Below are 10758 nucleotides of genomic sequence, written 5' to 3'. Positions count from 1 at the left end.
TTGTATCTTTGAATTTCTAACAAATTTTCAAATCGATGTGGGACAAAATATTTGATTTCAGGCATTTTCAAAGAAAAATTATGCACTTTTGATAAGCGTTTTGTGTTCAAAAAATTCTATAATAATGGGTTCATTTTTTGACATTCATGGAATGTCACAAAACTTTTTATTATAACGACTTTGATGGCTATTTACTGAAAAGAAAAACCAATTTATTTCGAAATCTGAAAATGATTGATAAAGTTATGAGTGAATCAATTTATTGATGCTTTGTGCAAAAAAAGCTTGAAAGCCTATATTTTCCCCCATATTATTTCATTAAAAATGTTTAATATCAAAAAGAATCACTCATATAAGAAAAAAATAGTTAATCAAGACAAATGGAGCAGATGTGGACACAAAATTTAGATATTATTTTTTACGTCACACAATTTTAATATGGTTTTAAAAAAGCATTAAAAAAGATGAGATTTACATGCAAGAGTTTTTTATAATAATAATTTACCACAAACAATTCAAAAAATAATCATTTTTTTAATAAAATAAATCAACAAAAGGAGGAAGTGAAGAATTTTTTTGTTTTAAATGAAATATTGTCGTGTTTTTGCTAATAAAGTTTTTTAAACAATTGAAAATTTTTACGAGAATGCAAAGCAATTATTAAAATTAACATCTTTCTGTTGAAATAAACGTATACAGCAACATTGTTTAAAAACTGGCAGAGAATAAAAGAGAGAGCATGGAATGCGAAATAAAGAAGTGAAATAGAAAGTAGATGAAGATTGACTAGAGCACAATAGGGAGTTTATTGAAAAGGAGGAGAGATTTTCTCAGGCAGGCTGTTTGGAGCGAAGGGATATGGAGGGAAGATGAGCAGAGGCGAAGGAAGAGAAGGAGATGGATATGGGGAAGGCATTGAAGGGAGTATTTCAGTGAGCGAATCACACTTCTCTTCTTTTTGTGTCTCATCAACCCCATTCTTTTCTTCACCTTCCATTCCCCTTATATCCTTCTTCAAACTAATATTTTTCAACATCTCAACAGCAAATGAGGCATGCTCACCTTCAACCACAATGTCAACCCAAACATCATGTTTGATGAATAGTTGCTCCTTTTCGTCTGTTTGTGATGCATATGATGGCGGGATTGTCCCCTCCATCAACAATCCCTTGGCCTCTCTGACAGCCTCAAACACTTCATTCATTGGGTGTTGTCGGACAAGAAACGTTGAATGCACTGGAACTGCAGAGGTACCATTGAAACCAGACAGACAAAACACAACGGATAATGGACAGAATACATTCACTTGGTGCGAATGGAGTGGATCGAGGACAACAGGAGAAAGTGACTCGTGGACTGATGGAGTGTCAAGCGGAGGGGCCATCTGCATGTACAATCAGTCATCCGCCACTGTTTCAGTTTCGCATTGTGCATTCAATGAATGTGTCGCGCATTGGTGCGGTGGAGGTATAAATTGCTACAACATTAAATCTGTTGAGATTGTGAACAACAAATTTAATGCCTGCACCGCACAAGGCCATCGTGGGGGTGGAATACTAATTTATACGATTTCAACGTGTGTTCGAATCAGTGGATGCGAATTCCAGAATTGTAAAGCAAATAATGGTGGAGGAGGACTTCTTCTTGAAAATTTTCAGGTTTCAGAAGGATGCATTCAAACAGAAAATGGAGAAGGGGAGAGTGCGTGTGTGTTTGACTGCCGCTTCACTTCATGTTCGGTTACAAATTATTATGGTGGAGGCATGCTTTGTCAATACGTTCCTGCTGCATTCAAAATGAGGAGCATTCAGTTTATTTCATGTTCAGCAACTGCATATGGAGGAGGATTGTATTTCAGACCAGAAAAAACAGAAATGCCAGATGATCAAATTTATTGTTATTTTTTGTTCTTTCATGAATGCAAGTGCAGAACAACTTCAATTCCATACGGGCATGATGTTGAATACGTTGATTATTACAATGTCTATTTGAATTCAGGAAATCCGTTCTTTGAATGTTATACCACAAACACTGATGAACAGAGAATGTGCTATGCATACAACTACTCGAATGCAAACACCTGGTATTTTCAGCATACAGAAAAGTGGAATTGGCTGAAGAGAGGGATTCTCAATCGATTTGTGGCAGTGAGTGGAGGTGGTGAAGAAGAGTTATGTGGACTGGATGAGTCAAGTGCATGCCGAACCATTGGTGTTGCAGTTGATAAGAGCGTGATCCAGGTGAGCCTGTCAGTCACGCTGATGGAAGGGAATCACACAAGCGAGACAACAACTATTAATATTGAGACAAAGAAGATTTCAGTCATTGGGAGAGGCAAAGATAAGAGTTTGATTGGAACAGGGGCACTTTCAGCAGCAGAAGCGCTGTTCAGTGTTTCGACAGGTCACCTTGGTTTATTGCACATGAAGGTTGATTGCAACTCAAATGCAAATCCTTCTTCGCCGAGCGTGGTTGTGGTGTCTGATGGGGGCGGGTCACTCTCGTTGGAGGATGTTGTGATCACCACGAGTGTTTCTTCAGGAGAATATGTAATGTCGTCGTCAGTGTTTGTGGTGCCGCTGTCGCAGCTATCGATGGTTGGTGTGGAGATAACAGATATGAATGTCTCAAAATCATTGTTCTCTGAGCCGGATCTCTCTTCTCCTTCTTCTTCTTCATTGTCGTCATTGTCATTTTCATTGACTTCGTCTTCTTCATCTTCTTCGTCGACTTCATTGTCTTCATCGCCTCCTCCTGCACTGTTTTCGACTCTTCTTCCTTTTCTTCTCAGAAAGCAGTTTCACCAACGATAGTTGGCATTTCTTCGTTTGGTCAAGCACAATAACCCCAAAATAGCAACAATGCTTGGCAAGATGTTCCAGCAGCACTCGCCTCTCAGAGCCATCAAGTCAATCAAGTTCGTCAAGTCCGTCAAGTCCGTCAAGTCTGTCAAGTCTTTCAATAGCGCCAATGAAATCTATTGCCTGCCATTTTCTTTGATTCTGCACACATTGCTATTTCCGGCACACAACTGAAAGTCACAAATGGAAGGGCATAAAACACAGCGAATGTGAAGGAACTGAAGCAGACACAGCGAAGAAGAAACTTGCGATAGGCGTAGCAGCCGAAATGCTCATGCCACACTCGGCATCGCTAGTGCCCCTGCGTGCAGAGGGCAGATCGGCCGAATATATCCCGAAGCGCAATTCCTATACACATCCACAATAGGTGCCTGAGAAGGAAAGTGATTCTTTCTTTCTTTTCTTTCTTTCTTTTTAATTCCGTTATTTTCATAATTATCCGTTAAAAGGCACTCGCTCACTGGAACTTCTTTCTTGACTTTTAACTCTTTGGTTTACGAGTTGGTATGTTTGTTGCCACACACAAAGCAGATCACGCAACCGCGCAACCAGCTGCTGATGATTTCGTAAGGAGAGGATGCAAAGAATGAGATTATTTTTGGCTCTTTGCAATGGCAGACCCAATAAGGGCTCGCATCTTGCCTCAAATTTAATTTATTGAAGTCTTATTCCCCCAGGAAACAAACAACGCAACAAAGACAGCTAAATGTAATAATAAATAAATAAACATGTATTCGATAGAAGCAAACAAAATCGATTGTGAGTCGGAAGAAAACCAACGGACATATACGATATAATTTTCTTCACTTCGCAGTTAATGCGAATACACTTTATAATGAAGCGCCAACATTGCGTGCACGAAGCCCAAAAACTGAACAAAAGTCCATGAATCGACAACTTCCATATTTCGAAAAATTCAATGAACACAAGGATATCGAGGCAATAAAGAGACGTGCAAAGAAGACACAGAAGGAAAAATATCGCAAAAAATGCTTAAAGGGAATTAAGAATTACAAGAGGCTCGTGACATCTTGAAAAATAAATTTTAAAAATTATCGTTCATCTTTTTGCATTTCCATTATTTTTTTTCCCCAATAATTGTTTACATAAAATAAATAAATGAAACTCAAAACATATTAAAAATTTTTGAGAGAAGAAGAAAGAGAAGATAGGAAAGAAAAACGGGAATAAAATTTCAAATAAAAATGTCGTTGAAAATATCAAGAAGAAGGAAAAAATAAAAAAAACATGAGCTATCAAAATGCAACTGCAAAGCAATCACTTTTCAATGCACAAATAATTCCAATGACCGCTCTCTCTCTCATTTCCTTTTCTATTTTTCTATTTTCTATTTTTTTTCTTTCTTTCTCTTTCTTTCTCTTTCTTTCTCTCTTTCTCTTTCTCTTTCTCTTTCTCTTTCTCTTTCTTTCTCTTTCTTTCATTTTTTGTCTTTGCATTTGCACATATATTCTGCATTTTCTGTTCGGCAGAAAAAATAAAAAATAAAAAATTGAAAAATAATAAATAATAAATAATAAATAAAAAATTAAAAAAATAATAATTCACATAATAAAATCCCAACACAAAGCAAACAAAACACCTTCTTCTCCTTTTCTGCCTTCCTCTTCCTCTACCCATTCATTTTCTTCCCATTCCTCTTCCTCTTCCTCCTCCTCCTCCTCTTCCCATTCACCCTCTGCATTTCAAGCAGACAACAGGCATCTGCATGCTCTTCCCGTTCACTCGCACCGTCTTGCGCGAAATCAACACACATGAAGAAGAAGAAGAAGAAAGAGAAGATGGAGATGATGATTGGAGGCTGTTTGAGAGGTCTTCGTCCAGCGCATAGTGTCTGCACTCCTCCATCGCCCCCATCAGACACGACTCGTGGTACATGTGCCCACACGCAAACCAGTACAGCTTGTCCGCCACCACCTTCGGAAGGCCTCTACACACACAGGAGGAGGAGGAGGAAGAAGAAGAAGAAAGAGAAGAAGAAGAATTTAATGAAGTATTTGATGAAGAAGATGATAATCTCCCTTCATCTTGTACTGAACTCTTCACAAATGGATTCGGCTTCCCACTCTCAAACATTGCCCCATCCTCAAAATGCTCCACAAACACCACATATCCTTCCTCTCCGCCTCTTCCTTCTCTTTCTCCTGCTCCTCCACTCCCTCCTTCCTCCCCTCCTTCGCTCCCATATATCACACTTTCCTTGTATTTCCTCAGATATCTGCATTGCTCTTTTAATCCTCTTTCTCCTCCCCTTCTCCCTCCTCCTCCCCCTCCTCCTCCTCCTCCAATGCCTGCTCCACTCAATCCATACACTATCTCTCCACAATACGCACAACACCATTCCTTCTCCTCCCCCCATTTCCCTTCTCTTTCTCTCTCCCTCTCATCTCTTCCTCCTTCCCTTCCTCCCATTTCTCTTCCTCCTTCTCTCCTCACTCCATCCCCTCCAACATGTATCGCCTTCTTCCTCACCCACACCATCCTCTTCATCAGCTCCACGCTGTCCACTTTCCCTGCTGCTGCCGCCATCCGCAGCACCGAATGCCTCATCCTCCTCTCGTTCAGCATCCCAATCAGCGCTGGCTTCACCCCAACAATCACTTTCCCCGCAGGCAGAAGCTGCATCAGCACCTGCGGCTTCATCTTTGCCCCAGCACATGCAATGATCTGTGTCATCAACGGCGCATCTGCCTGCATCCGCGTCATCCCCAGCACACTCTGCGTTTCCAGCCCCAAGCGCACAAGATGGCTTATTCCTTGCCCTTGCCCTTTCCCTTTTCCTCCTCCTTCTCCTCCATCTCTTTCTCCTATCCCTCCTCCAATTCCTCCAATTCCTCCAATTCCAACTCCTCCTCCTTCTCCTTCTTCGTCCTCTCCCATCCCTCTCCCTTCCTCCTCGCACAGCTCCACTGCCTGCCCAACATCATGCACACTCAGCACCAGCGTGTCCATCGCCCGCATAAACAGCCCCATCTTCGCCTCAACAAGAGCAAAGCCCACTGCAAACTTCCTCTCCTCACACAAGCGCAGTGCTTTTGTCACACTGTAGTTTGACGCCTGCTGCAGAAAGGGAAGCAAGCCAGACGGTTTGTACTCGGCATAAAGCAACGCCATGATGTCGCCGTATGCACGCACACGGGAAGAGTCAGAAAGGAGAACACGGTCGAGGTATTTGATGGCTCTTTCGGGGTGCTGGGGCATCAGGGAGGCATAGACATCGTTCACTTCAAAGGCAACGGAGGTGGTGAAGAAGGGGATGGAGCGAGAAGAAGAGGAAGAGGAAGAAGAGGAAGAAGAAGATGATAAGGGGGAAGGAGAAGAAGAAGGTGATGGTGATGATAAAGGAGAAGGAGAAAGAGAAGGAGAAGATATATCGCTATCAGATGACAATTGAGAAGAATTAGAAGAATTAGAATGAGAAGAAGAATTCAAGTTATTCCCTCCTCCTCCACCTCCTCCACCACCACCACTTCCAAAGTTGAATGTGGTGGAAGTCGAATCCACCAGCAGATGCAGCGTCTTCTCTTCCGACATCTCCCACAGCTGATCCATCACCTTCTTCTCCAGCACAACTGCCTTCACTTCTTCCATGTGCTCCATCGCAAATGCAAAGACGTCTTTGTCTTTCTTCTCCAGCTTCACCAGAAACATCTCTTTGTGCTCGCCCAGCGTCTTGTGGAGGAACAGGCGTGTGTTCTGCACAGATCGCATGAAGCCTTCCATCACCAACGACAAACACCCCATCATCTCCACAAACAGCCACGGCTTGGACTCAAACACCTCAAGTGCATCTGCTATGCTTTTGATGGCTTCATTGTTTTCTCCTTCTTCTCCTTCTCTTTCTCCTTCTTTTTCTTTCTTTCCTTTCTCTCCTTCTTCAATTGTATTATTCAATGGCATTGGTTGTTCTTCTCTTTCTCTTTCTTCCCTTCCTTCTTTTTCTCCTTCTCTTCTTCTTCTCCTCCTCTTCTCCAACACCCTCCACACCTCCCTCTCCTCCTCCTCCTTCTCCTTCTCATTCCTCGGCTGATTCACACACAGAGCAACAAGTTCTTTGAAATGGTTCATTGCCAAAATACATTTTTCCAGTTGAATTTGAAGGCGATTTGCTTCAGAGCCGATTAAGAGGACGATTTCGCGTGCAGCTTGGTATTCTCTGCGCTGGAGCTCTGTCATTGTCCAGAGGAAGCATTCAGTGAAGAAAGAGGAAGAGGAAGAAGAGGAAGAAGAGGAAGAAGAAAAAGATGAAGATGAATTAAAATCGGATTCTTCTTCTTCTTCTTCTTCATCTTCTTGTTTTCTTCTTCTTTCTTTTTCTTCACTTTCTTCATCATTATAATCTTCATCTTCATCATCATCATCATCTAAGTTCAAGAAATAATCTTCATTTTCTTCTTCTTCATCTTCTTTCTCATTCTCTTTCTCATTCTCTTTCTCTTTCTCTTCTTCATCTTTTCCATTTCGTTTTGTTGATGAAGATTCTATTGTATATTGTTGAGAAGAAGATGATGATGAATTAGAAGAAGAATAAAGAGAAGAAGAAGAAGAAGAAGTTAATTTTTTCTTCGAATTCTTCTTTTTCCCTTTCGAAGCCTCAAAAAATGCAGAAAGAAGAGAAGAAGATGAAAAACCGGACAAAAATTGGTTTTGTTTGCGTTTGAGTGCAAAAGGGGAATATTTCTTGAGAAATGAATGAGGAAGAGAAAAAGAATAAGGAAGAGAAGAAGAAGAAGAAAAAGAAGAAGAGGAATTTGATGAAATATTAGAAGAATTATTAAAAGAAGAAGAAGAAGAAGAAAGAGAAGAAGAAGAAGATGATGATGATGAAATATTAGAAAAGGAAGAAGAATTAAAAATAGAAGAAGAAGAAGAAGAAGAAGAAGAAGAAAGAGAAGAAGAAGAAGAAGAAGAAGAATTAGAGAAAGGTATGCCACCATAAGCGCCTTTGGCTATCTGATCTCGAATGAAATGGAACTCAGACTCGCTCAAGTCGCCACAGAAGACACAGGGAGAAGAAGAAGAAGAGGAAGAAGAAAAAGAAGAAGAAGAAGAAGAAGAAGGAGAAGGAGAAGGAGAAGAGGAAGAAGGAGAAGAAGAAGAAGAGGAAGAAGAAGAAGAAGAAAGAGAAGAAGAAGAAGAAGAAGAGGAAGAAGGAGAAGAAGGAGAGGAAGAAGAAGGAGAAAAAGAATTTAAATTAGAAGAAGAGGAAGAAGAAGAAGAAGTATTATTTTGAAGTGAATTTTTAGAATTATCTGTATCTTTCTCTTTCTCATCATCAACCTCCTTCTCTTTCTCTTTCTCTTCCTTCTCCTCTTCTTCTTTCTCTTGCATCTCCTCCAGCCTCCCTTTCATCAGCTCGTCCATCTTTTTCAGCTGGATTTCAATGAAATCCTTTGTTTTTGCCAGGATTCTTCCAAATTTGCTGACACTTCGGCCAAAAATCGTGTGCTTTTCATCATTTCCTATGTTTGTGGAGCGAAGGCGGAGAAAGAGGGAAATTAACTGGTGAGAAAGAGAAGAAGGAGAAAGAGAAGAAGGAGAAAGAGAAGAAGGAGAAAGAGAAGAAGGAGAAGAAGAAGAAGAAGAAAGAGAAGAAGAAGAAAGAGAAGAAGAAGAAAGAGAAGAGGATGATGATGATGATGAATTTGATTGATATTGATATTGGTATGGATAAGAAGAAGAAGAAGAAGAAGAAGAAGTATATTTATTATTATTATTATTATTAATCATTTTATTCATTTCGCTTTCTTTCTCTTTCTCTTTCTCCCTTTCTTTCTCTTTCTCCTTCTCTTTTTCTCTCTCTATCAACCCCACCAACCTCTGCCCTTCCCTCACCACATCCTCCACTTCCCTTTTAAGCTCTTCTCCTGCTGTTATCTGCCTCACCACAAGCGAAACATCAAAATATTCAGTCGGAATTCTTGTCACTTCCTTGTCAAATCTGACTGGAGAATGCGAGAAATAGTAATTTAACACGGCTGCGTATGTTTCCTTGCTCAACCTCGGCTCGTCCAGCGGTATTTCTCCGAGGGCCTCGAGTTTCTCCGCGGAGATAAGATGCCGGATGAGGGACTGAAATAATGGGATATTTCTCCGAATGTAAAAATGATGTTTGTGTGCCGTGGCTAAATGAATAGCAACATCAAACTGCTTCGTCTGCATTGCAAACTGCAGATAAGCCGCTATAATTTCTTCAATGTTCACATTTTTCAACAGACCAGGGTACTTTTCATTGGCTAAAGTTGCTTCTTTTAGCGCTTCTTTGAATCTTCTGCGGGAAATGAGCCAGAGGAGGTGGTCGTCTGTGTTGATCTGCTGGGCAGAGAGGCGCATGTGCGGTGAGAGGATGAAGAGGGTCATGATGGGGAGAGGAGAAGGAGGAGAAGAAGAAGGGGGAGAAGAGGAGGAGGGAGAAGAAGAAGAAGAAGAAGAAGAAAGAGAAGAAGGAAGAGGGGAAGGAGAAGATGATGATTGAGGTGAAGAAGAAGAATAAGAGGAAGAGGAAGAGGAAGAATTAGATTGAAATGGAGAAGAAGAAGAAGAAGAAGATGAAGACAATGAATTGTTTAAAGAAGAAGAATTAGAATTAGAAGAAGAAGAAGAAGAAGAAGAAGACTGAAATGAATTAACATTCGAATTATTATTATTATTACCTCTTTCTCCTCCTCCTCCTCCTCCTCCTCCTCCACTTCTTTCTCCTCCTCCTCCCGTTTCTCCTCTATTTTCTCCTCTATTTTCTCTTTCATTCACATTCGTATTCATCGTCGTATTTGCATTCATCATCATCATAACCACCCCATTCACCAGCTTATAATCCCTCGGTCCAAAATTCTGTGTCCCTTCCAATGCTAATTGATCACACGCCTTTTCCGCTGCCAATAACTGGTCTAATGTAACTGCTCCTTGAGGCAGCTGATCTAACTGAACGACTCGCAATTCGGGGGGATCGAAGGGCGTTTGAGGCGTTTCGGGCTCAAAGAGACACAAAATGGCAACGCTGTTATTAACAAGTGGTGTGATCCCACACACAATAAAATCAAGTTGATCAATTTGGTGAAGTACAGTGGCTAATCGTTGGTGCTCGTCTGGGTTTTCAAACACTCGGTACACGACGATTCTGTTTGCGCACGCAATTAGCAGTGTATCTGAACCATACCAGCTCAAACTGAAAGGATATATTTTGGTCCACATTTTTTGCTCAGGTCTGAACATTCCAAGTTTTGCAATGACGCCTTGTTTCTCATAATCATAAACTCGAACACCTGTAGAATTAGCCCATGCAATGTATCTTCCATTCCATTTAATATTCATAATTTCTCCTTCCATGCTTGCAATTTCTTTAACGCTTGTTTTAAATAAACCTTTTGAAACGAGAAGAAGCTTCTGTTCCATTCCACCGCAAAAAAGCTCTTTCTTAGATTTAAAATTTGGATGAAGCGCAACGGCTATCATTGGACGTTGAAATTGATGCTTTATGATTGCATTATCTTCTGTGTGATGCAGAACAATCACTTGTCCATCTTGCGTTGCAACTCCAACATGCAAATCATCTGATATTGTAACATCATTAATAGGATCTGTGCTCACTCTTGCTTGTCTTATCTTGACATTTTGTCGATTTATCCAATAAACAAAGCCATCAGAAGATCCTATAACAGTCAATCCTTGATTGAAGTAAATGCATGTAGCCCGCGAACGCGGATCAACGAAAAATGATAATGGATAAAAATTATATTTTAACAACGGTTCAATTTCCTCAGCATCTTCTTCAGTTTCATTTTCTGGAAGATTTTGCATCAGAAATTATTTAATTAAGGTTTATAAAAATAGAAGTTACGGGTAAATCTGTTGAACTTTACGCAGTCATTCTGCGTCATTC

At 40.5% G+C, this 10758-nt stretch overlaps 2 protein-coding genes across 2 annotated transcripts; one reads left to right on the top strand and one right to left on the bottom strand.

The window, feature by feature from the left end:
* Positions 1-2423: 2423 nt before the first annotated feature.
* On the top strand, positions 2424-3228 carry MONOS_17145 (uncharacterized protein; the record flags this gene model as incomplete). Its single annotated transcript, XM_067870037.1, has 3 exons — positions 2424-2601; positions 2857-2944; positions 3039-3228. The coding sequence occupies 3 exons, from the start codon at positions 2424-2426 to the stop codon at positions 3226-3228; spliced, it is 456 nt and encodes a 151-aa protein (XP_067733061.1).
* A 517-nt stretch (positions 3229-3745) lies between these two features.
* Positions 3746-10676, bottom strand: MONOS_14213 (Homotypic fusion and vacuole protein sorting (HOPS) complex component Vps41D; the record flags this gene model as incomplete). The annotated part of the gene is made up of 1 exon (XM_067866998.1): positions 3746-10676. One exon carries the CDS (start codon positions 10674-10676, stop codon positions 4551-4553), a length of 6126 nt encoding a protein of 2041 aa, XP_067733060.1. The 3' UTR covers positions 3746-4550.
* Between the last annotated feature and the right edge of the window lie 82 nt (positions 10677-10758).

Source organism: Monocercomonoides exilis (assembly GCF_001643675.1).
Source record: "Monocercomonoides exilis strain PA203 chromosome Unknown scaffold8-1962414, whole genome shotgun sequence".
In the NCBI taxonomy this organism is placed as follows: domain Eukaryota; phylum Preaxostyla; order Oxymonadida; family Polymastigidae; genus Monocercomonoides; species Monocercomonoides exilis.
Note: the sequence above shows the minus strand (reverse complement) of the source record. Positions and strands in the feature narration are given on the sequence as shown.